Here is a 27,256-nt window from a genome sequence, read left to right as displayed (position 1 = left end):
GGGACACAGAAGGTAGCAAGTGGGTACAAATGTCTCACTGGGATGGTGGAGAGTGACCTTTGTCTGCAGTGCATTTTCCTACTCTATTATATGCACTGCTTATTATGTGCACTGGAAGGAAAACAGCTCAAGGTACATTTCAGAGTTTCATCATCTCACGGTGCTCCGACTTTAGCTAAACACTGCTCCAATTTTCCAGAAAAACCCTGTATTTTGAAATAACTACAAAATATTAGACTACACAGATTGAGGTTGTGCTGGAGGCAATGCCAGTGCCTCTGATTTTACACTCTCTTTATAAGAATACAGTTCTCAACTATATTCTTATACGTATATAAGATTACATTCTTATTACATTTGTATTACATTCATATATTCTGGTATGCTTATGTTTCTGGCCATGCCTTCTTCAGTCACTAGGAAAACCAATAACACTTATTCATATGCTTCAGGTGTTTGGATCAAATAAATATGAGCCAGAGGCCAGGTGTTCATACAGAAAAACCTACAGTGCAGCCAAAAAGCACACAGGTTGTTAATGAGAAACATTTCATCCTCTCCAAATGCCTGTAATGTCAGGCCTTAAGGAATTCCGCTTTCTTTTCAATTTCTAATAAATGCTAATGTCCTTCAATTATATTGCAACTCACTCCACATTAACCTCATTAGGAATAATGCTGCCTTTCCAGGTGAGTGAGGGATGTCAGCACTCACAGTCCTCTCTAGCACTTGCTCGTGGCCAGGGGACTACGAAAAAGGGCAGCCACCCTCCAAAAACATCTGAGCAGGCTGATTCTGTCCCTGGTTTTTAGATAATCCTGAGCTTCTATGTCTGTTGGACAGCACTTACAGGCTTCTGGTAACTAAACAATTTTGGTTTGGTTATTTTTTAAAGATCTCAACAATTCTTATAGCTTTATTCTCAATTACCCTTTATTAAAAACTTATTATCAGTTAACATCATCTTGTCAGAGCCTGGTTTACACATGGAAATTAGTCCACTTGTCCCTTTTTATTAATATTCAATTCTGTGTTAAATGCACTATTAATGTACAGCTACTGATAGCTTAAATAAAATCTATAAAACACAAAAGCTGCAATTAAACAGCAAAAGCAATTTTAAAAAAATTATCTTTGCAGAGCTACAGGCATCTCTTGTTATCTCATGAATGTACACATGGGACAGGGCTTGTGCTCTCTTTGTTGTTCATAATATCCTTGCTACTCTCTTAGAACACTGGAGTTGGTTAAAGCAAGCACTCTGAATTCCTTGAACTATTTCCTTTGCTTTTCCTGCTTGCATGAATAGCTAATGATGGCAGATATGAGATTCAAATAAAGCTAAAGATATGTGAGTGCAGGCCAGCAGCTGCACTTGTCAGACAAGAAGGCTCATCAATGCAGACAGAGTATTTTGATGTATGAAATAATAAATGACATTTTCCCATGTATGGTGCACAGTAATGAAGCACATGCAGAACACTACAGAATATGAGAAATATTATAATCCTCCCCAAGATGGAATTGCTCACAGATAATGGAAATTTCAATGGAAAAGTAATGGGTTTAGATTTGACCAATAATGTTCTCTCGAGTGCAGAGGAATTCAACAACCGAAGAAGCAACAGACAACCTGAGGGCAAGGAAAGAGCTCTCTACCAAACACTTGCTTCCATAAACAGGACATACTTTATTTAGAAAGCTTCCTCACCCTCCCATTCATTCAAATTATTAGCTGCATATTTTTATTAAGGAACACTGATTATAAGTTCTTTTTCAAAAATAAACACATCAAATCACAATGGTAGAAAAACTAGAGCAACATCTAACGAAATACTGAAAAAGTGTTCTTCAGTATAGAAGTATAACTTCTGCACATGTATCTACTCAAAATGGCTAAATATCTGCAGAATTTGTAATGTTGCTGAAGTTATGCAAGCTAAAGTAACTTTGTCTGGAAGAGTTATCAAATAAAGTTTTTCTATGAAAATAAACAAGAATTTAGCATAAGGGCACTATAACTACATCACTTGATGGCTACTGCTCTCTATGTAAACAAGGAAAGTACCAAAGTGGACTTCTACCCTTATTGCAAAGCATGCAGTAGTTATCATATGAATTGAGCAAACAAGCAGCCTCTATCTTGTAGCAGCTAAAGTTTAAAGAGTAACTTAACAGTACACATTTCGTTTCTTACCCATTTCTTCTTTCTAATTACTCCTGGCTTCCTTGACCTCATGATAATAAATAAATTAGTGTCTAGTGACAAGCATATGTTTAAAAGCCCATCAGGTTCTGATGTCAGCAAAATTTTCCTCAAGCTAAGTTTTGCCCTCATACCTTTATTTCACCTTCAGGTATTTACCATGACAACTACAGAATACACTTCTGAGACCTGATCCAACTCCTTTAAAAGGCAACATTCCCTAACCATGAGTGGCAAGTCTTTGGGTGCCAAATTTAACAGCCCAGGCTTCCTCTAGTTCTACAGAGCATCCCCAGGATGATTCAGGGCCCCTAAATCAGGCTACTAACCATCCTCCCCAGGACAGTATTGGGAACCTGAGTCCTTAGCTGGGATACAATAGCTATCTAAAGTTTTATGATAGAAATAGCTTGATTATAAGTGTTGCACTGAATTCAGTGGTCTTTGGAAATAACTTCTCCAATGCCAATCGCCCAAATGTTTTTTCCCTCTCATCTTCAAAGAGCTTCATAATCTCAAGTCCATACTTGCACTGCCACTGTATCCCCTAAAATATGAAGCTCACAAGCCTAGATTTTATCTCCAGCACCATAAACATAGTCAAACATGATGGATAACAACATAAACTTTCAAGCTCACTTGACGACAGAGTACTTTTGAAGGACAGACTTGATTTTTGTCTGTAGTGTAAATAAAAGAAAAACCAAGAGATTTATGAGCCAGGAATTGTCAGGTTTGGGCTACATTATGATGTGGTACAGAACATTAGGCTTTGCAACAAGATGAAATGTATTATTTCTCTTTTGGCATTCCATACCCAATGGAGTATGGATAGCGAGCTTCAAGTTTTTATTTTTGCCATATAAGATCATTTGACTTTTTCCACTCCATTGTAGTATATTTTTAATTTAATAAAACTTATAATTAAAAAACCCCTTCTAGTTTATTCAAGGATTACAATTCAGAGGGGGTTCATTTAATTCCAATAGTTTTAACATCTGTGGTTTAAGTTGCAGAAAGCTTCAAAAGTAGCTATTGAAGTAATGTATTGCTTCATTTACAAAGGAAATTGGATGCCTAATGCATTTTGTGGTGCAATAATAACGAAGCTGTAGTATTTGCATAAAGCAGCCCACAGTAGTACCAGGTGTAGGTCCTGTCTGAAGAAAGGCTTTTAGACTTTTCCTAGCCCAGTGTGGACACATTATTCCATCGGGTTACACATTAGCATAGAGTTTTGCATTCCAAATGGCTTTGATTGGTCTGATCAGAGGATCAGCCTCTTCATCTCAACAACCTATTATTTGCTACAAGGATCTCATCCTGATAATCATGAGCCATACTTCTTCTGGGTATGAATTTATGTAGACCTAATTCAAACCTAGGAGGTGAACTCCAAACGGTGTTACCGTATTCGCTGCAACAACAAGCAAAGCAGAAAATGTCAGGGTTTAATCTGCTCAAGAGAGAAACACTCTCAGAAGAGAACTATGTCTCAAAAATATCTGTCTTGTGTTTGAACATCTGTGTAAGCATGCAGGAGGTAATCTGTACTAAGTTCAAGTTCATTACCACCTCATTGCAAGTTTTTCAGATTGGAATTAAGTTAAGACTGAAATGAGGTTTTTTTAATCCCTATTGTGCTGCACCAAAGAAGATGCTTTGTGACAGCAGGAAGAACGATTGCCTTTAGGATAGAAAATATAAAATTTGAGATACATCTGTCACAAAAAGATTTTTAAATAGTCTGCTAAGCCTACAAATACTTTTCTACACTACTGTACCCAGCATTGTCTTGCCAGTGAATACCCTTGGTGTAAAAGTAAGAAAATGTGTCTGATTTGAAAAATGTTACTGCACTCAAGTTTCTCTGAAAACCAAGAACAAGAGCTTGATCACATTGTATGAAATGCCTACATTTTCCTAGAGCTTCTATCCCACCAAAATTTTCATTTACAAACAAAGATCATCACATGAAGATAATAAATCTGGCAGCACATCTTGGGCTCCTTGCACGGCACAGGAGAGAAAATAAACAGCATCATAGTCGTCTGATATGTGCCAAATTACTTGAAAAATAAATTCAAAAAGCGTCTTCACACGGCAAATGAACGTCAAACTAACTTTAATGTGGTTATCTACAAATTTGCTGATAATATCACTGTGATAGCAAATTTTTACAGAGAAAGGTGACATAGGGAGCAGCCTTCTCCCTGAGGCTACCACACAGCAGGAAAGCCAGAGAGGATTTTATTCAGGATGATATTGAGGGAAGATTATCCATCAGCACTCAAAAGCTTAAACACCAGTTCAGCAGTGTCCAGAAGGCAGAGAGCCTTGAATTGTGCAGCCAGCATTGCTGCATTTGCTATGTCAGCATGAACCCAAGTAGCAAGGAGGAGTGTGAAAACAGAATTAGTACTATGCAGAAAAGTGAATGTCAGTAAGGTAATGAACATTATTTACAAGCTTTGCTATTGCACACTCAAGTACAGCAACAGGACTCTTATTTAAAGCAAAACAGTCTATGAGAAGAGGCCCTTTTAAAGAAAAAGTAGATTCAAATGAAATTTCAAACAAAGGAAGGACTATGATGTCATAAAGGACTTGGCACCTCTGTACTAGTTTTCTCCCACTTTAAAATTGAAAGAGATCCAAGAGCATTTCTTTCTCTTGCCCTTTGGTTGTCAATTATAAGCTTTTTAAATCAAAAAACATTTGACTTTAAAAAGTGCAAGTGGAATAAATACTCAAACCAGTTATAGCCAATATTATCAAAGCAGTCTCTTGTGGATTTTAAGAATAATTTAATGGATCTTTGAGAATGAGATATTGTTGTAGCTGCTTGCCTCTGCCTGATGCTACTTTGATCACTTCAAAACCAGCCAATAATGCCTCTGCCACAGTGCCAGTTTACCCATTTTCATTTGCTTTCCTGAGGCTTTCAATGTAACAACCATTTAGGAGAAATAAACTTAGAACAGAGACCATGCCAGTCTTGGTTAAACACCATGAGCTAAAACCCTAAAGAAACCAAACCAAAACCATATGAAAAACACTCCACAACAAACTACTCTGGACCCTCACATATTTTACTTACTACACACCACAAGGCAGTTTGTTGGAAGCTGCAAACCTTTCTGAGCTGATTACTTTGTATTCTGTAGATGCTCTGCTATCAACAGTTATGAAAGAATTATAAAGGAATTTAAATTAAAAAACCACCAACTTTGGAACGATGGTTGCAAATCAAATATAAAAGCCAACACTATTTTGACAGGAATTATGTATTTTCATCAGATTTTCAGTTCACCCAAGACACAAACTATTAACCAGATGATCCTACAACGGGGTTTTATAAAATACATGACTGTGTGATCAGATTGCACCTCAGTCTTTTCAATGTTTCAGTAATCTAAACAAGTTCCTCAAATCGGAAAAATGCTGAGTGGAGAGGGGCTGAAGAGTAAATATATATATTTTTTAAAGTCAGGTGTATCTCAGTGATCTATTGCAGATAATATGATGCCTTTTTAGCCTGTCTTTCTCTAGAAGCAAAGGGCACATGCTAGCTCTCGGTGTGAGGGGAAGGAACAGCAATGTGTACATATCCTCTTTGGGCACAAGGACTGAGTTCAGCTAAACTGAAATGTGGGATAAGAAGGCTCACACATTACAGTGTTCCCACAAGGGTAAGGAGACGTGCAGCCAAGGGGAGGCTGTAGCATGAAATTAAAGCTGATGATACATCAGAAAACCCATAGGATGAATGAGAGGGACAGAAAGGAAGGTTTCTTATCTATGTACTACACAACAATTTCACGGAGCAGTAAGTGAAGTTCCTGAGCAGCACACACAGAGGCATTGTCTCCCTCAGCAAGAGGCAACCTAACAAAAGAGGCTGGTTCACATACCAAAGGATGTCATCCCTTAACAGAAGAGAGAGGGAGCAGTGATTCCCTTCCCACGCGCTGATCTCCGTGGTCTAAGGGACTGTAGATCTTGGCTAAGCCTTGTCTGGAATCACAAGACTCTGCAGAGGCAGAAACGCGCTCTGGCACCTTCCTGGGGCATTAGGAGCATCTCCAACAGAGCAGAAAAGCCAAGGGCTTTTCCCACTGCTGGAAGACAACACACACATGGCAACTTGCAGGCTGGGGAGAGGAGACAGGCTGGCAGGGAAGTAAACCCAGACCAGGGCACGGGAACAGCACTGCAGATGCACAGCCAAACCAGTGCCCAGGGATTGTGGCATTAGGGGTTTGGTTAGACCCACAGGACAACTGCAGCACCACTAAGTCCCAGGGCTGCAGAAACTACTTTAACTGTTCTATCATTAGGAGTCAGCTGTGGAGCGGGCTGTGCACTTTGGCAGGACTCCAACATTTCCTTTGCATTAACTTCCTTACAAACATGTGCTTTCTATTCATACAAATTATAGCAGAGACCTCCACTACTAAGAATGCAAATTCCCCAAACTATCTCCCAGCTTTATCTCTGGATGATCTAGAGAATAGGATAGCAATATAATACTGCTGTCTCCATTCCTGGGTTTAGTTCCAGCTGACTGCAGACAACATCATGAAAGTAGGAAATACATAATAGGTACATAATGATCCAAATGGAAACTCCTCTGGTCACTGCACTGCAAACAGCTACCAGGACTTGTATTGCAGGTTAATACTGAGAAACAACTTGTTGCTGCCAGGGATTCCAGTGAAAGGTCACCAGTGGCTGCTGTAATGGTAAGGACACGCTTACAAAATGTCACTCACCAAACCAGAGCTGCCACAGAAAGCAACAAGTAGAAACTACTGCTAAAACTAAGCTGAGAAAAGCCACTGTCAGAAGAGTTTCTATAAAAATACCACACACTAAGATGTTACTGCAAGAGAGTAAGAAACAGGGAAATGCTCATTGGAAAAAGAAAAAGCAGCAGGCTGAAGGGAGAAAACCCCCATACATCAAAGACAGTTCCTCAAATTATGGTTATAAAATACGGGGGCTGATGATGACACACAATTACATCTCTCCTTTTATTTTGGTATCCAATATGATTTTAGATTCCTTCCCTAAAGAACCTGAGATAGAAAAATTCAGATCCAGTGTCTGAAGCTGAATAGGACCCTAATTATTTGAAAGCACAATTGTATAACAGAATGTGCCTGGTCACCTTATGAATGCATCATAATAAAAAATGGAAAAAGATAATGTGGAGATTGAATGCTGAATTCTCTCATGTCATGTACATCTTAAGCACTAAGCTAGCCCCCAGAGATGGTGGCTGGCCCTGAGCCAGTGTTCCATCCCAAAGGATGGGACTCAGGGAAAAAAAACCTGAAACCAGGCTGCTGGACAAGAAAAGATGATTATCTGAGCCAGAGAGCATTCCTACAATAGGAAACTAAGTTTATGAAGGGATCAAGGGAGTCTAAAATGAGAGGAAAGATAAACCTAGAAATGTATTTAGCTGCTTCCTTTACAAGGCAGCCAGAGCTATAGCCTGACACTCCGTCACCTTTCTCCTGAAGGAATGCAGGATCTGCTATCACAAAACCACCTTGTCTGGAAGAGCAGCTGGTTGCTTCATCCTTGTGTGCCCCCTCCCACCTTTGGACAGTCTGTAGGTTGCTGGGACTGCAGACAGGAAGTTATGAGCCCTCCCTGTCCAAGTTATATCACTCTGAGAAGAACACTGGTTTAGAGGCCAGTAACTTCTAGAAGAAATTTCATGTTTGATAGCTTTAACTCGCTGTTGTATGCTACTACTGCCCTCTTACTCTCATTTCCTGCTTCTTTCTTATCTACATTTTAGACTTGGCAGTGTTGTTCTTCCTGAGATTTAGCTGAACATGGCCAAAGCCATGGTAATTCAGCTGTAGGAACTGGATTTTCAATAGATAATGAACATGCATACAGGACTTTTCCCACACACTCTTCCAGGAAATCTTAATCAAAGTGAAATATAACAGGAAGAAACCTGGTATTACTCAGTCTGGTGATTATAAACATCTGGTTGTTGATTTCTGCTAAGACCGAGTTTTTCATGGAAGCTCTTAATAAGCAATAAAGCACTAGATGAATGAGAAAATTAATGAAGTTTTCCATAAGCAACTAGAAAAACCTCAAAAGTGAACACCAAACAATATTTTACAATAATCTAACTACTTGCATGCTAGCTTTGTCTAATCACAACAGGTGAATTAACTTTTAGAAAACAAGATGGATGGCAGTTCAAAGCACCAAAACTGGACCTTACTGTTACTTAATGCCCAGGCTCCTATCAGCACATCAGGTGATGCAAATCATCTACAGCTTCCACCTCCAAATAGAGATGTTAAGTTTCTAAAGAGCCATAGAATGATGTAAAAATCTATACTGGAAGTCAGGCTTGCCTTTCGAAAGTTTTGTTTGCACTGTGCTTATACTTCTAAAAGAAAAAAGAAAAGGTGGTGGAGGTCAGATATTCCTCCTCCTCAACTCACTCATTTTTAATGTCCTCAAACAGCTCTTTAAAAAAGGAGATATTTTCTTTATAATTGGCTCATCAAAAGCCCAATACTTGTTGTCCAGATCATTCATTCTTTGAACTCGTGCTTCAGGGAGATTTTTGATAGGCACTTTATCTAAGACACCCTGAAATATCCTTAACCGTTTCAAGTGGAAACAGTGTGTGCCACACTGAGTCAAATTTTGTATTCAATGTCAGAAACACGTGACAGGTGTTGTGCCCAGCTCAGAACGATGATAAGGCTGACAGCATGGAGGATTCACCATAGACAGTGGATTTGTCATGGCCTTTGTTACTGCTTTGAGGCTTTATTGGAAACATGCCCAATGACAGGAGATCCTGAGGTTATTCATGACCCACAGCCTCCAAAAGGGATCCTGTCACTGAAACAATAAAGCTAAATAGAGTCAGAAAAGAAATAAATTTTAAAAAGGGAAAAAAATCTATTTTTTTTTACAGAGCTACTTCATTATGCATTGCCCACCAGTCCATCCTCCCTTAACAGCAGTCAGCTCTAAAGACCAAAAAAATAGAACCATGTGACAGATACTGCAATGAACTCAGGTAAACCAGTTTTGTGCCTCTCTGTCTCTTGGAATAGACTTAACACTGAATGATAGGAAACATTCAGGTATGGGTGAAGGGAAAAATAAGAATATTGATGCCTGCAAAAAGAGACTTGGAAGTGGCAGAGACATTATAAACAGGGTTTTAATACGATGTGAATTACAAGCACTTGATACAGAGGGGATGATATATTGATTTTCCTCATTCTGAACTATGCCTGTCACTAAGATCAATGGAAGTCACAAACCTATATCAAGGAAATTATAATATGTGGAATTATTTATAGAATGGCTGCTCCAGGTACACATCAATTGCAGCATCATAATGGCCCGACTTATGACTGAGGACAAAGCCATCTATTACATATTGTAAATGAGAAAGTGTGCATTGCCATCATTGCTTCATTTTCCACATTTTTCATAAGTGAAAGGAAGAACTAATAGAAGCATTCTTGTACAGCCTTTTTTTATAAAGAAGCAACAAACATTGTAGAGTTTATCACTAAACGACAACAATTCCACTTACAAACTAAGTCATTAAAAGAACAGCTACAGGCAGTATTTTCCAAAACAGAGTTATGCAATGTACACCAAGGCAAATACGCTGAAACTTTGGGAATCACTTCTGGATTGCTCAAAATTCTGGGCACCCTGAAGAAGCTGAAAAGCAGCAGCACACAGGAGGGCAGCATCTCCAAGCTGCTGGTGGCAAGGAAGCATGAACCTGTAAACGCATGCTTCCTTTTTCCACTGCAAAAGCTCTGTCACCACTGGCAGACAAAGAAAAAGTCTAATGGCTACACAGGCACCTTTATAATTTTCATATCTCAAAATTATGGCATTTCCAATAAAGTCTGCTTTTGAATCACCATTTACTTCTACAGTTCACTTAGTTTCACAGCAGTCTCTACCTCCCACTGTTAACTCTTAAAAGAAGCCTTTCAAAGGTCAACCCAAACTGTTAGGATTCTAGATGGTAAAACTGAATTTTTCATGTCTACTTGTTCTTCTGAAAGGCTTAAAAGCAATTTGTGGCAATCAGCACAAAGGGATTTGATTGACAAACTTTAACAAAGTGATCTAGAGAAGATTCATTGGGAAAAAAAACTGCTAAAATTGCAAATTAAATGGCAAATAGTTTTTCTCTGTCTGCCCTTGAAGGAAAATAGGTTCTCTTCTTAGACGTGAAAATTTTGAATTCGGGAGGGAAAAAGAGGAATTTGGCTGGGTTTTTTTTTGTATTTTATTTTTAAACCTCTAGTATTGTGTTAGACTGATAGCAACCAGCATAGTTAGAAGATTTATTTCTTTACTATCCTGATGGTGCAAATTATTTTGTATGCTACTGCCACTACTGCAAAGCCTTTGCTTTAGTCCTCAGACAATCCTATTACCCAAGTCAAAGTAACTCATTTTTCACCTACTTTAATTCAGTTCTGAAATTCATATACAGGGCAAGAGCAGGATAAAGCTTTTGTCTGTTTGAAAGTACAGCATAACTGATAGATTTTACATTTTTGTAATGGTGCTTCAACCTCATATACCCATTTGCTTGTTTAATTTTTAAGTATTATTCTGATTTTTTTGCCTTTACAACATTCTTCTGTGACTTCAAATTACTGTTGCCTGCAAATATAACTAATGTGTTAATCTTCTCAACTTTCAAATCACTCACATGACATAAACCCACTCAAAACCATTTATATTTTGATCTACAAAAACCTACTACATTTTTTTACTAACAAGTTCAGGTTTTTTAAAATTATATTTATGTCTGTGAAAATTTTCCAATCTCCTACTCTACTCAAAGCTATTCTAACATTATGGCGATTTTATGTAATTAAATTATTTTCCTGTCTGGTAACTTACTGTAGTTTACATACTTTTGTATTTATTGGAGACATACCAGAAAAAAAAAAAAAAAAGCATTTGAAATGCCAAAAAACAAAATTTAACACAGAAAACTCAGAATTCATTAATGATAAAATATGTAGTTATGAAAGACTGCACAAAACTCATTCACTCACTGAATCACTACAGAGACTGAGGGATTTATGCAAGGTGCAATACATCCAAAACAATACAGCTCAGTTCAACACACCACATCTCACTGCATTAGTAGCACTTGTCAACTAAACCTACAGCTAAGCCATCTCAGCTCATTTACTCTTTATAAAATTACCTTTTCTCTTCAGAGCAGCTATCTTTGCCAAAGGACAAAGGGTTTATGTGGGCAAACCTACAGTATTAGTCTACACATTAAGCACCTATTCTGGCAATAATAAATATGAAGGTCCAGAATTACCCATTACAGACCGTAAACATGCTTGTTTACTTATTAGGATCTTTATAAAGCCACCATACAAACAATTTGTGTTTAAGAAAAGTCCAAGATATGATTCAGTTACTTCTTTGCAGGCTGACCAAAATATTTTCTATTAGTTTTGCAGTGACCTTTGTTATATGTTATTCTAGTGTCGGGGATACACATTTTAAAACTCCTCTTGACAATGTGATTAGAACTGTTACTATATGATTAAAACTATATGATTAAGCTCATTAAAACCAATGATGAAAGTTTCTTTAGATAATCTAGCATGTGGATTAATTTTATGATTGACATTTGTTTGCTCAAGAAGGTTTTTTTATTCATCAAAGACTCAGGTAATGAAAAATCTTTACATCTTTTAATTACACATTCCTGATAATATCAGCCTCAATTTCTGCATAGTTGCAATTTAGAATAAAACATGTTTTAATTCACTTCTTCTAAAGCGCAGTAAAGATTTCATCAGGTATTAGTGGCAAACACCACCAGTCCAAACCTACTTGGATGTTTCTTTTCAATAACGTGACTAGTAAGAATTGCCATGCGTAACAAATTTTTCTTTTGCTTTCTCTGTGTTTGTGTAGATGTCGAACAAAAAATTTAATGACTGCGCAAATGGTTTTTAAAATACCCTCAAAATTGAAAGATAACGTTTTTTAAAAGCAACTGCTGCTCAGACTACTGCTCATATTCTACAGTCGGTGAGCTGACCCTTGCAAGATTTCACATATCTGTCTCACAAACTGTTAATGACAGATAAAACACACCGCTGCAAAGAGCCTGCCCTGAGGTGACCCAGCAGCAGTCAGGCTGCTGCTCAGGCAGGCCTGGGCTCTGCTGGGCACTCAGAACCAGCCTCAGACCCTGTGCAGGCAGGCCTGGGCTCTGCTGGGCACTCAGAACCAGCCTCAGACCCTGTGCAGGCAGGCCTGGGCTCTGCTGGGCACTCAGAACCAGCCTCAGACCCTGTGCAGGCAGGCCTGGGCTCTGCTGGGCACTCAGAACCAGCCTGGGCTCTGCTGGGCACTCAGAACCAGCCTCAGACCCTGTGCAGGCAGGCCTGGGCTCTGCTGGGCCCTCAGAACCAGTCTCAGACCCTGTGTGCCCGTGGCCCTGGGCTCTGCTGGGCACTCAGCACCAGTCTGGGCTCTGCTGGGCACTCAGAACCAGCCTCAGACCCTGTGTGCCCGTGGCCCTGGGCACTCAGAACCAGCCTGGGCTCTGCTGGGCACTCAGAACCAGCCTCAGACCCTGTGTGCCCGTGGCCCTGGGCTCTGCTGGGCACTCGGCACCAGTCTGGGCTCTGCTGGGCACTCAGAACCAGCCTCAGACCCTGTGTGCCCGTGGCCCTGGGCACTCAGAACCAGCCTGGGCTCTGCTGGGCACTCAGCACCAGCCTGGGCTCTGCTGGGCACTCAGAACCAGCCTCAGACCCTGTGTGCCCGTGGCCCTGGGCTCTGCTGGGCACTCAGCACCAGCCTGGGCTCTGCTGGGCACTCAGAACCAGCCTCAGACCCTGTGTGCCCGTGGCCCTGGGCACTCAGAACCAGCCTGGGCTCTGCTGGGCACTCAGCACCAGCCTGGGCTCTGCTGGGCACTCAGAACCAGCCTCAGACCCTGTGTGCCCGTGGCCCTGGGCTCTGCTGGGCACTCAGCACCAGCCTGGGCTCTGCTAGGCACTCAGAACCAGCCTCAGACCCTGTGCAGGCAGGCCTGGGCTCTACTGGGCCCTCAGAACCAGCCTCAGACCCTGTGTGCCCGTGGCCCTGGGCTCTGCTGGGCACTCAGCACCAGCCTGGGCTCTGCTGGGCACTCAAAACCAGCCTGGGCTCTGCTGGGCACTCAGAACCACCCTCAGACCCTGTGTGCCCGTGGCCCTGGGCTCTGCTGGGCACTCAGAACCAGCCTCAGGCTCTGCTGGGCACTCAGAACCACCCTCAGACCCTGTGTGCCCATGGCCCTGGGCTCTGCTGGGCACTCAGAACCTGCCTCAGGCTCTGCTGGGCCCTCAGAACCAGCCTCAGGCCCTGTTCGCTGGCAGCCCTGGCCTGGCTCAGAGTTCCATGGAGCCCCACGTACCTCCTCATGCAATCCAGCGCCCGGATGAAGAAGTCTTTGTGCAGCTGGTGCTCGTCCCTCAGGATGGAGCACTGCTCCAGCGTCACTGACATGGATGTCCTGTCTTTGGCACTCTTGCAGCAGGTGAAGCGCACTCCGTTCAGCTTGCGGCAAATCTGAAACACGGGCAGGCCCCACAGGTCAGCCCTTCCTTCCTACCAGGCTGCGCAGCCCTACAGCTCTGCAAGCCCAGCGAGGGCTTCCAGACAGCTACAGCACTTCTCAAGAAGAAAACATCTTCTGGAAGTTAGTACCAGTACACTGAATTCCTGAATTTGACATGGGACTTTCATAACTATAAAAGAAACAGTTCCTTCACCGTTTCCTCACTGAATGCAGCAGCTGCCCTGTTCAATGAAAGCTAAATTGTCTGAATATCTGATGAATGAAGATATGGTGAGTCTTAACTCACAAACATGAATGTAGCAGACTAACTTCTTGTGAAGGTATGGAGTCAGACACATCTAACTTACATAGTTTTTATTTTCAACAGGTGAACTGTTCAATGTATGGCTCACAATTAATAAAGTTTAACAAATTGCTGCCATGGATTGTCTACTTTCACTTATACTTTGAAAAAGTTATAACACATAAAGGAAACATGACATTTTGGAGGATGATTCCTCCTCTTAGGAATCAATCTGTGGTTGTATCATTCCATTAGTTTATACTATGGTTTCAAATGATATTTTACTAGAAAAAGAAAAATTGAAGGAGAGCTTCTGTGCCCAAATCTACCATTTCCCAGATATAACCTGTCCTGAGAAAAGGTAATACTTTGCTTACACCTATCCCTGGGGAATCACAGGTGTAATGGTACAAAACCTCAAAATGTTTGTGAGAATGCAGCAAGGCAATAAACTACAGCAGGAATCACAAAAAGAAACTTCCCGCATTGGCTATCATGGGAGAGCTCGCAGGATGAACTGGAACATGAACTGAAACATGACCAGTGTCAGTCCAGCAAATAAGTGTTTCTTCATCTAATGCTAATTGCATTCTTAGAAATTCTATTAAACAATAAATACTATTAAATTCTATAAAAATCAGAAAATACTTAGAGCCTTTAAGTTCTTTGTGATACCATGGTGAGGACAATCTCAAAAGTTTAATTTAGGGAACCAATTAAGGGAATCTTACTTAGAATCCAAAGAGGTACAGGATAGTGAAGGAGAACCTATGAGTGTTTCTTCCATCATATAATTGAAAATTTTAAAAGTTAAATCTGTTTAAAAATTTGAACAGTTGCACTGGGATTTAAAACAAGTACTATATGATAATCTGCTTAAATAATTATGTGAAAGAACTGTTTCATTGAAGAGATTAATTCTCTTTGCACTAGTATCTTTGGAAGCCCCCGATTCATTGGGGCTATTCGATGTGAATGAGTCCTAAAAAAATTTTAAAATATTAAAAAATCATTTATAAAATAAAGTAAAAAAATCCCAGGTAATTATTCTGGATGAGTGATGGGCTCATATGTGGAATCTTGTACTTCCACTGCAATAAAAAAGTGATATTGCACAGCTACTGCACTGACAAAGTTTTCTTCTTACATCTTTTTCAATAAATAAATGGAATATAGAATAACAGTGTGTAGATCACTAGGACCAGAAATACACATTTCAGAAAGTTAAAGTAAGGGAACCAAGCAATCGTGTCCCACATCATACCTCAAGGACACTAAAAAATTATTTTGAGTAATTTTATATTATCAAAGAATGGATATCAAACAAATCACTCAAATTCTAGCAGGTTCTACCAGTTTAAAAAGTGAGAAAAAGAAATTGTCTGCAAAAAACTATTACAGCACATCTGCCTCCTTTAACCAGTGAGTTTTCCAGTCATTTCCTTAAAATCCATTGCAGTTACAAAGTCAGCAAGCTTATGAAAATGAGTTTATGGTTAGTTCATCAATTTCTTTGAAACAAGAGAGCTCACCGTTGCAGCCAGCCACATGATTTCTACATTCTTTCTCTTTTTGGCCTGGATATTTTGATGAAGACTTTCTAGCAATCCCTTTAAATCATTTTGTTCTTGAAAATGTGGTAAACCTGGGAAAAAAGGACGAAAAAAGTTGCTCATTTTGATAAGGTTGGTGATATGATTGTCCCGACTAAAGAATGCTCATGGTAAAGAACAGGTCTATTATTTACAGCCTTGTTTTGGAACACAGGATAGAAATTACCAGCTAAATATTTAAGGAATAAGCAAACCTTATGTCTTTTGAGTATTGCCTTGTCCTCCCTAAGATCTTCACGTGGAAATTTGAAGTATCTTCAACCTTTATCTTATAAATGGATGGTGAAAAACAAAACCAAATCTCTGCTGTAGTTCTGTTCATCAGCTATTACAGACATTCAAAAGAAATCAGAAAAATAAAAAAAAAACTGAGTGTATTACAACCTGCTTTGATGGGATGATTATTTTTTAAAATTAAAGTAAAAAATTAGGGTTTTGTTTTCAAATTGAAACATCTAGTTTTTGTTTTAAAATATGCCTTAGATTTTTCTATAATGTAAGATAAGGGTTAAACAGCACTTAGTATCCCCTCTAAAAAGTAACAAAGTATCTTTCTCCTGAAATTAAGTGGGGCTTTATTTTGAAGTAGAAAATAATTTCAAATTTGCTTAAAATCCAAAAATTTACCTGCTTGTTCTGGGTATGGAATTTAAGTTGAAGTTTAATTTATCCTACATCTCCAGCAAAAATTCAAGAGTAGGCAATTTAATTTCCCCCTCTGTTTCATATGTATATAGAGGAGGGATTTTTCTAATGTTGCATTTATCCTTGCTAGTTCTGAAAATCAATAAAAACATGCAGAATCTGTTTTTTGAAATTATTTCTTCTCATGGTGGCAAAGTAAAAAGAATTTAAATCATAGTTATCACCAAATAAAGGGGCCAGAATCAAGTGGAACAAAGTGAAACTAAATTGATCAATGGATTTCTTCAAGCAGAGAAAGTAAATTATCCATCCAGTGAGGGGAAAAAACCCCACAACCCAAGCCCCAAACCCAAGCCCAAAAACTTATACTCAATTGGAAGAAAAAAAATGAGGGAAGTATTAATGAAGGTCAATATCCATTCTCCTAACGTGATCCAAGTTGGAATGATCCCTCTCATCAACAGGCTTTTACCTTTTACATCTAATAAATTCTGTAGTTTCCCTTATCCATGATTCATAGGAAGAAGTACTTTAAATCTATTCAAAAAGAACTAAGTTGCTCCAGTCATACTGTGCTGTCTAAAAAAACTCACAAACAAACAAGAAAAAAAGAAAAAGGGAGGAAAACGTACATCCAGAATCTGTTTTGCAATAATTTTAATGTGGATTGTTTTACCTCTGTATCACAAGCTCTGATTGTACATTAGATAATGTAGAGCACATAAAACCACATCACACTCTGCTAGACTATTACACTTGTGCATCTGTTTCTTTAAAACAGAGAGCACAAAATGGCAAAGATGCTTTGAGATGATGCAAATGTATCACTAAACATTCTATTGCTCCCAGTAGCTTTCCTTTGGGTCACAGCAGAAAACGTGACATCTCAGAGGGATGACTTCAGCACAGGTACAGCAAGAGTCTCCTAATTCACAGTACTGCCAAAGGGGTTGCACCTTGACTGGAAATGATCAATGGCCTAAACTCCTTGGGTCCCCCACAGTACCAAACCACCAAATCAGGCTGATAAGGGGGAGAAGCCTGGAAATACCAAACAGCCTTTTTGTTTTCAGGTACTTACGTACTACTAAACAACTATCTTACGTTTTTGGACCCTTACTGTCTTAGTATTTCTATAAAAGCAGTACCATTTTGAGCTATATTTGGTCAGCATTTTTGGTAGGAACCTTGCTGGAAACATGCTCTTATTTTCAGTTTCTGCTAAAAGAATTTAAGAAGTTAACAAATGGGTAAATGACGAAGTGTATGTTCATCCTAAAGACAGAAAGTCAGTGGATGCTTAGTTACAAGCAAGACTATTATTGCCAAGGAGAAATACAGACACAAGAGGAAAACTAACAGCGAAGGTGGCAATACCTTTCAGGGAGTGGGAAATTGAATTCTTTGAAAGGGAATATATGAATGAGGCAGCAGGCCAGGGAGGCTACCAAGGGTGGATCCAACAGCCTGGCAAATAGGGCTGCAAATGCTCAAATTCTGTTGGGCTTTTTGAGCACTGTTTGGAACTGACAGCTTTGGGAACACAGTCCTGCATTGATTTTGTAGCACAGATTTGGCATTATAGGAAATTATCTGGATAGGTGGGACAAAACCATCAAAAAGCCATCAATATTGAATGCCTCTCACGTGGCCCCAGCACCAGGGTTGCTGCCAGCCTTGTATGGAGGTTTGTCTTCCAGACGAGGGGGAACAGGAGTGGGATTAAGTCCTGCCACAAATGAACAAGTTTGAGAGCTTCCCTTTTTTCCCAGGGGGCTGGTTTAAAAGGCACATTTCTCCAAGGCAAAAGACTGACTCTGTATACTGGCAGGGAGCTACTGGGAAGGGCAGTGGAACCAAAAGATGCTTTATGTTCCACAAAAAATTGTATAAAGAAGAGACTGAGTTCTTAAAGGTAAAGAAAAAAAGCAAGAAAGTTATAATAACCAGAAAATACACGATGAACTAGACACAATTAGTTCTCAAAAGCCTTCACAGTCTGAAAGAAGTCCAGGAACTGTGTGGCTCACTAATAATCCTTCAGGAAGGCAGTACAAGTTTAAATTGTGTTAATGAAAAGTAGCCAATACTGTCTGCATGCAGTATTTTATAAAATAAAATCCATTTATGAGGTAGCAGATCTACCTTAGTCCTAACCTGCATGAGGTTAGTTTTTCGAGGATGTTTTCTTAGCAACATTCCCCTCAATTAATCACCCAACTTATTGTATGAGTTTCTCTGTAGACATCCTGGAAATAAATACTAGGTCTGTGGGGGGATGGATGGGCATCCTGCCCATCATTTAGGAAGGGCTTTTGTTTCTGTCAAAATGATTAACAAATTAAAATCATCCTGATATAAGAGATAAACATGTATACATACGCATGTGATGTATTAAAGTTTTACATAGCATTTAAACATCAGGCAGTTACATCTCCCACATTTGGGACTATAGTTTGGGCATTAAAACTAACAGGATTCGATTGATGCAGATGTTTTCTTCAGTCCTTGCTTCTGGCAATCAGAGTAACAGCATAGTAATGCTTATGTTTATAATACAGAAGTTCTACAGAAGTGGAATACAGGGCCTATTCCAATGAAACCTTGTCGTTCATATAATGATGATGTGGCTCATTGCTTGTATTTGATCTGCAGATTTCTCCATGGTTCACCAAACCTCAACATATTTTCAGAATAAGAACAGAGGGTATGACTGAAGCTGATGAAATTGCCCACCAAGTATTTATGTAAAAATACAGTAGGTACAGACTGTCCTCTACATGAAATATTAACAAACTTATTATTTTAATAACTTAAAATAGCTGTTCAGTTCATCATTCCTCTGTTTCATTTTCTCTGTAGTTTCTGCTGTGGCACAAGGCCTGAAATCACTCCTGAGACCAGCAGGGTCATGTACAGGTACAAAATGTTTAAATTTATGGAACAAGTTATGGGATTCTGCTAATATTACTGTCTTATAACCTTCTACCTACTCAAAGCTTTTCAAACCGATTTGGACATTGCATTATTTTGTACTCACAATCAGGAGGCATTTTTTCTGTAAATAACTTGTAATATTCTTTGAGAAGCTCTAAGTTTTCCTGGTTAATGTTTTCCTGCAAAGTGGTATCTCCAAACCTATGAAAATACACAATAAATTATGAAAAAAAACCCAAAACCCACAAACAACAACAAAAGATAAATTATCCTTCATAGTTATTTCTTTGCATAAAGAAATAACTTTAGTGCTAAATGCATTAGATTTTGTCAAACATGCAGTAGTTAAGTTCTTGTATGCTTTGGAATTAATTTTTGGAAACGAGATCATCGCTGATGCATACTTCTTCCAAAAGTTTATTAACAAAGCAATCTATTTACAAACATGCAATAAGGCACTTATTCTTTTCCCCTCACAAATCGTGAATAAATGGAAAGGCACTTTGGGGGAATTCCAATTCCAAAAATTGGGTACCACAGGCAGAGAACACCAACTCTCCATCTCTTAGTGCTGCTACTGCTTAAGCATACCAATTTCTGTAAGAGCTGGATAATATGGAAGTGACACAAGATGGAAGAGAAGCTTATCTACAAAATAACTGTAGCTATAAAAACAAATATCCTTCTCTCTGAGACCAAGATTTCTACAACAGCCACATTTCACATGCCAAGAAACTAAATCTCACGGTACTACAAGAGATATGATTGTAAAGACACGAATGTCCCCATGACAATTAGGGCCAAAGTTTTGAAATTCATCTTCAGAATAGATTTGAAACGGGAATGGAGGAGTACAGGAAGAGAGGCATGGGCAGATAAGTGAGAAACTCAGAGAGAAGGGGACACAGATCAGAAGATACCAAATATGCTGCTAAATTGGGAACAAGGGAAGCAAATATTTCAACAGGCCACAGGGAGAAGATGTAACTACTTCCTTAGTAGCCATTGCTGCACTGTCACATGAGAACATTTCTTTTAAATCGGAAACATTCTCAAGTGTATTCTATCAAAAAACAAATTAAAAGATTTTTTTTCTAATACAGTAACATTTCCTAGAAATTTGCCACGAAAGTGTTTTTATATTCTCAGGTTCTTTATCCCACAAACCCCTCCATGTTTTTAGCTATAAATCGTGTGTGGTGTTTTCAGTCTCAAAAACAAATGTACAACTTTAGGAGTTAAGCAGCATTTTGAATTAAGACAAAAGCAGACTGTAACTGCATGCATTAAAGCTGCTTCTGCATTGAACTTATTTTCTTGGCAGATATTAGTACATATCCATATTTATAAATATGCAGTTATTTTGTTTTCTCCTATGGCTTTCTTTGCACACAATGTAAAATGACCACTGGGAACAACACTTCCTGCCACTTCACTTGCAAGCCAGGCATCTTTTCATACCAACTCCTCTACAAGCCCCCAGGTAATCAGGCTATTTCTAAATGTTGTCAAATTTTTCCTCAGACTATTCATAACTCAGTCCTTCCTGCCTATCTCACTCGTGTAAGCTCCCACCAGCCTGCTTCTTGCTTACCACATCATGTCTTACCTCTTATTTTTTGAGTGTCCCACTCAGAACTGTCATGACTGATTTTGTTGGTTTTGCACATTATGAGTTTGGCCACGTCACTCCTCTCAGCACTTTTCTCTTTATGTCATCAGAATAACCTATTTTCATTTTCAAGAAGTTTCCAAGTTCTCTAACCAGCTATCCAGCTCTTTCACAGTAAAATGCCAGATTTTACTGTCTTTAGATTCAGTCTATGTCTCCCATTTCAACTTTCTGCCTAAATTTTCTCACATACCACCACTCAACTTGGAGAAGTGTCCCATAAACATTCACAAAGCTACCTGATGACATTCTTTAGTAGACTTCTTTAAAAGACTGGGTTTACTTGGCTGTCTACAGTGAACAGGAGATAAAATCCTGTGGTGTTTAACTTCTTGCCTATTACCCAGGTTAAGGATTTTCACTGTCTCCCTCCATTACTCCAGCTACAGCTTTGCTATAAGCTTTTGGCTTAGAGCAAATGCAACCTCAAGATAAGCATTAGGTATTTTGGACGCTCTGTTAATAAAAGCAGCTAAAAGAAAAGAAGTTTTAACAAAGTAGCTGTCTGTATTGACATCTTGACTTCTACTTTGCAGTTTTAGCCCTGCACAAATGTGGTAATTTAACATGACTGACAGATACCCTTCTCTTGGAAGAGAAAATTAATACGTTGGTGAATCCATGACTATTATTATACTAATTAATTAGTTTCCAGCAATCTGTTGCAGAGGAGTACTAATTTCTCTAGCTTATCACTTGTTTGGTCTCTTCAAACCCATCTTCAAGATGTAAGAATTTTGAATTTTCAAACTTGTGTGAGAATTTCAGAGTACTGCATACAACCAAAATTCTGCATCTGAAATAGAAATCCATTTTGCACCTGTATCCAAGAGAAACATGGCACCAACTCTGTGAAACGGAGCCCTGCTTATGATCTTATCTTCATCTGGACTTTTTCACTGTTCTACATTGCTTCATAGCTTGTGTTTATTTCCTTTAATACCTTTGAAAATACACACTGAGTCAATGTGAGATTGTCTAAGAGCAAATAACAAAGAAGATTTGTTTCTAATCCTGAGAGATAGCCTGTACCAGCATGGAGTACTTGGACAGAAAATGCAACGTGACTTTTCCTTACCTCTCTGCCAGTGTTTGCTGCTCATTGATTCCAACATTAAAGAGCACTGGATACATGCGAAGCAGCTTTCCCTCGTTAATCTCTTGTGGCAGCAGCTCAAACATCTTTGCTGGGAGCTGGACCTCTATAATGTAATGTTCACTAGCAACAATGAAAACAAGAGTGAGGATGGGGTTCTTGAATGTCAGGAAAAGTTTCTTCAGCCAGAGAATGGTTGAGCAGGTTGAACTGGCTCCCCTGGGAAGTGTCACAGCACCAAGCCTCACAGAGTTCAAGAAGCATCTGAACTCTCAGGCACGGGGTGTGATTCTTGGGAAGCCCTGTGCAAGGCCAGGAGTTGCACTTGATGATGCATATGGGTCCCTTCTAACTCAAAATATTCTGTGATTCTGTAAAGAATGTTCCAAAAGCGCCTCTAATAAAAGAATGGCCTCTAATAAAAGCATGTGAGCTCCTGAACAGAATTTCACCTCCCCTGGGTGGCTGGTATCTACCACCCACACCAGATGATCAGTGCACTGCTAGACAGTGCCACACACTTTGGATTGATTTGTTTGTGCACACAGAATGTCAGGTTTAAGCACTTTCCTAGAAAAAACAATTACAAGTAAATATGCTGACTCTTCAAGATAAGAATTTGTAGTTTGATTTTTCTGTCTTGCATTTCTACAGTCTTTCACTCTCATTTATTGAGCCATACCATATAACAACCAAAATAAAAATGGAGGGTTTCTAAAAAAATTATTAGAAAATAACTAGATTTTCACCTTTTCATCTTTTCTTTTTACGGTTCACTTCCAATGCTGTTTGATAGGAGCAGTCTTATCACAGCTCTAAGAGGAATGGCACTCCTCCACATAAACCTTGTAGATTTTATTTTTAAAATTTTTTTAATTTTAATTATTCCCATTGTATTGCCTATCATATTCCAGCCTTCCTGTTATTTATTCAATCCCTTCTCAGAAAGCCCATATGATGAGAGTGAATCATCCAGATTAATTAAGTAAATCAGTGGTGAAAGCCCCCTTCAGAGGAAACATATATTTTCTAAAAGTTCCTGCTTTTAGCTGAATTTAATTTACAGTCATCTTAAGAGCAATGATACTATTAAGGAAGTGATTTTTGCAAAATAAAACTATTTGGAGCTTCAGACTAGAATAATAATAAAGATGAAAAATCCATTCCAATCTTGTTAACCCTCAAATAGCCAAAATAAACGGAGTATTGCAGTATATGTCCTGACATTCAGCAGTACTCACGTGAGATTCATAAAGGATAAGTGATTTTGTGCAAGGATTTCTGAGACTGCCTATGTCCTGTGTGATTTTCAGCAGCTAAAAAAGGCTTCCATTTTTAAAAGTGACTACTAAGTTTTTAATACTAAGTGGCATCGGAGTTTTTTGGTTTCCATCTTAAAAACAATCAAGGCCTAACTCTTGGAACTGCAGTTTCATTTCTCATGCTGAAATACAAATTCAGGACATTCAAAAGCAAAGTTTCTCAGTTAGAGACCACATTTGTAAACAATGGCCTTGTCACTTGTCCAGGGTTCAGTATCCATGTGTGAATAATGCACCAGCAGCTCTGCACAACACAGACGCTGCTCAGATTAATCTGTATTAGTAACTGGAACTTCAGCTTTTTATCAGGAGAGTAACCCAGAGCCTACTGGCTTTTAGAATCCCTACTAACTCACCTTCTAAAAAGTAAAACAATGCACTTTCAATAAAACAGAACTCAGCAACAAGAAAACCATTAGACGGGTTTCATGGGCTACAGATTAAAACTGCAGCTCAGTTTCCTGGGCTCCAAGAAACAAAGTTCTTACCGCCTTCCACTTATAATAGGCAAAAAATCTTCTGACTTGGCTTCAATTACTCTAAACATTACTTTCTGCAAATCTGAAATGCCCACAGCCATGTCTTCGAGCATCCCTGCTTCTTCACCTACATGAAAAGATTAAAGAGACTATTAACAGAGTTGGCAGATCAGTCACTGTATAGGTCAGGGCAAAGCAATATATTTTCCAGTCTGTGCATCTAAAAATCACAGTTCTAAATCCACATTACAGTAACCTACATAAAACCAGACTCATTTCTTGAACTGCTGACAATTCTGTGCCCTAAATGGTAACCATGAGTATTAAGCAATTCTGAAAATCAGCCTGCTCTATATAGACATAAAATAACCTCAGAAAAGCCATTTTTGTCTATTCTGAAAGTTTTCAAAAGGCTTTCCTGCTGATGGAGGACAAAGGTTTTGAGAATAAAAACAAGCATCATGTAAAATGAAGAAGACAGCTATCTCCAAATGAGCAACTGCATAATAAAGCTGCACAAATGCTAAATTCCTCTACTTTAGTCAAAATCTCTGATTCAGGGAATGATTCCAATAGATCTAGTTCAAAGTTTGAAACATAAGGCAATTTCTCCCTCCAAATTTCCTTTTTAATACATATCAAATAATGGCATGTGTAACAAACTATGAAACTGTTTTCAGGCTATCTTCACATTATCAGCACTGGGGATCAGGGCCGAGGCTGATAAAAGCAGTAAGTGTTTAAATCTTCCGTTTGCATTAGTTTTATAAACCTGCTATTTTGGGTCAGGTCTGCATGGAACAATAAGCAGGCCGTGTTCTCTGAGGAACTCAGAATGAAACAGATTAATAACTTTTGCTGCAGAATTAACAACACAGTGTCAATGACTTCAGCTGTGCTATTATGTGCAAGTCTACTGTCTTGTAAGGACAAGATTTGATTCAGCAAGCCAAATAAGAGGCTTGCTGAGGTTAAAATAAGAACTTCCTGGGTAACTTCTGGGCAGGGAACATAAGGAACTTTGTCCAAGAGCAATACTTACTGTATGTGCTAAGGAGTCCTTCATACTGCACCAGCAATCCAACAGTGTGAAGCTGTTGTAAAAATCCTTGATCATGTAAACCTGTGTGCAATTTGATTGCAAAACCACAGACCAATCCAGCGAGTTGTAAAGATAATTAAAACATGTGCAAGAGTGTTACAAGACAAACAGATACAAGACATTTCAACTGTTACAAGACAAACAGTTAAAATGAGGCTTGCCATCATTATACACAACAGAGGTAGCACCTACATATTTGAGAAATCAGCATAGGTATTTCTGTTTAGTGACTAAGTACATGATTTCATAATAATGTATTTTGATGGGTTTTTTGGGGGTGTATAAAGTAGTGAAATATTCTGTTAAGGTATATTAGATAAGCTTAATTTGTTTTGTATCATTGTGTGTTATTTACACTGACATAAATAAGACCAGAACCTCACTTGTCAGGCTTCAAACATGCAAGACTGTGAATTAAACATGTGAATTCTGATGGATTTGAAAGTGGTTCAACATCTAATGTAACTGAATCTCCTAGGCAGCTGCCAACTTAAGAGAGAAATTAAGTGAAATGTTTAGAAAAAAATCTATCTGAAAAAAACATGATATACAGGAGAAGACATAAAGAGCTTCAGTTATTTGCCAAGAAAAGACAGTTCTAAGGAAAGACATGCTAAGAGTATTTAAACACTTAAAACACTGCCACAAACTGAAAACAAATTGTCTTCTCCCTATTTCCAAGGTGACCAGGAGAAAAAAATCTCCCTGGCTTGGATGCTGCCTAGCCAGTACCATGGATTTCTACTTCCTATTTAATTTCTTACCACATTATAAATTATTTAGGTGAATATAATGGAAAATAAATGAAAAAGCTGTATCAAATTGTAAGGGAAAAAAAAAAAAACCAATGAGAAAGAAACCCACAAACACTGGCATGAAGAGTATGCTTATAATTAGAGCAAGAGAAGGAAGTGAGCGACACAAGACAACCTACTGCTTGGCTGAAGACGATGTCTCTCCTCAGGGTCAGCATCAGGCACTGGGGCAAGCCACAGGCAAGTTCCTGGAGCAGGACAAAGGCCATGGACTGCTTGGCCCTGGTCACCACCTCTGCCATGCAGTCCTTCAGCGTGACCACCAGCGGGTACAGCTGCTCGTACCAGTCACCTACAACACGACAGGTCATCTGCTCCAGACTGGAAAACTCGCAGTGAAAAACCCTTCTTCACTAGGAAGGATGGCAGGAGCAGCTGTGCACATCACCCTTCCCTTTAAAACAACCCCTGCAGCTCTCCCCAGACCACTGTGGGACCACAAATGCCACTGGAGAACATACTTATAAGCAGGATTCCATCTTACCACTGGGAATGGGGTTAAATCCCTGGCCTGAATCCAACTGCACTCTGAAACAATGGCCTTTTCCAACAGTCCCAGCATCCCTGTAAAACTGGTATTCAAGTGTCACAAACAGAGTACACAGGGAAACACATAAAACCTCATTTGGCACACAGAGATTAATACAGTGGCGATGGAGTCTCCTTTCAGGACTCAGAACTGGCTATGTAAGAAATGAAATAGCATCAAAAATGCAAAACCAGAGAGAATAACCAAATATTTAAGAAAAGGTGGGTGCTGGAGGGTAAAACACAATAACAAATAGGTATCTGGAAGGGTATCACCTACTTAATCTACAGGCTGGAAATATAAAAAGCTTCAGACCATTCCTTTTTTTTTAGATTCTATGTTGTTCTCTTTAAACATTTAGACATTTTGAACTCATTTTAGCTATTTCTATCAGAGAGATGCAGAGTATTTTGAAACATGTTTTTCTCTATGAAAATACACGCTAGGCATATTAAAAAAAACACTCATGAAATGATTGAAAAATGTGATTCCTTAATACATTACAAATGAAACAGTGATAACTAGGAATGGAGGAGAATTGGAACACCTTACACAAACTTGCCCAATAATCCCAGCTACTCCTGAATTTTATATGATTTAATAAAATCAGACCTGCCTGGTAGTTGCATATGGCTTTGCCTACCCCTAAGTTGAGCAAATAATAAAAACAAATAAATAAATCCCCCTCCTTCAGAATCTACATCTCAGTTTGATTGTACAGTTTGAAATGAGGGAAATCAACACTCTAGAAGAATCTATATAAAAGTTGGGAATGCAACTGACAATGCAACAGTCTATAATTGGCTCATATTTTCTGTAGGTCAGTGTAATTAAGAATCAATGATAATTAAAATCTGTTGTAATTAGGTGCAAGACAGCAGCGTGTTGTTTCAGGTAACATTCTGAG

At 38.9% G+C, this 27,256-nt stretch overlaps 1 protein-coding gene across 1 annotated transcript in view; it reads right to left on the bottom strand.

Moving 5' to 3' along the window:
• LOC128948955 (type II inositol 3,4-bisphosphate 4-phosphatase-like) overlaps nucleotides 1–27,256 on the bottom strand; it is an 88,154-nt gene that overhangs the window by 9,259 nt on the left and 51,639 nt on the right. Inside the window, exons 8-14 of the mRNA XM_054293712.1 lie at nucleotides 25,941–26,112; nucleotides 24,946–25,070; nucleotides 23,913–24,030; nucleotides 22,085–22,225; nucleotides 19,438–19,535; nucleotides 15,672–15,784; nucleotides 13,692–13,846 (exon numbers count right to left, since the gene is read on the bottom strand). Of these exons, the coding sequence (XP_054149687.1) occupies nucleotides 13,692–13,846; nucleotides 15,672–15,784; nucleotides 19,438–19,535; nucleotides 22,085–22,225; nucleotides 23,913–24,030; nucleotides 24,946–25,070; nucleotides 25,941–26,112 (922 nt within the window). The remainder of the gene's footprint in view (nucleotides 1–13,691; nucleotides 13,847–15,671; nucleotides 15,785–19,437; nucleotides 19,536–22,084; nucleotides 22,226–23,912; nucleotides 24,031–24,945; nucleotides 25,071–25,940; nucleotides 26,113–27,256) is intronic.

Source organism: Melozone crissalis, unplaced genomic scaffold (genome assembly GCF_028551555.1).
Source record: "Melozone crissalis strain CALT ecotype California unplaced genomic scaffold, PUWL_Pcris_2 ptg000184l_1, whole genome shotgun sequence".
NCBI lineage: Eukaryota > Metazoa > Chordata > Aves > Passeriformes > Passerellidae > Melozone > Melozone crissalis.
The sequence above is the reverse complement of the archived record's forward strand: the minus strand, read 5'-3'. Positions and strand labels throughout refer to the sequence as shown.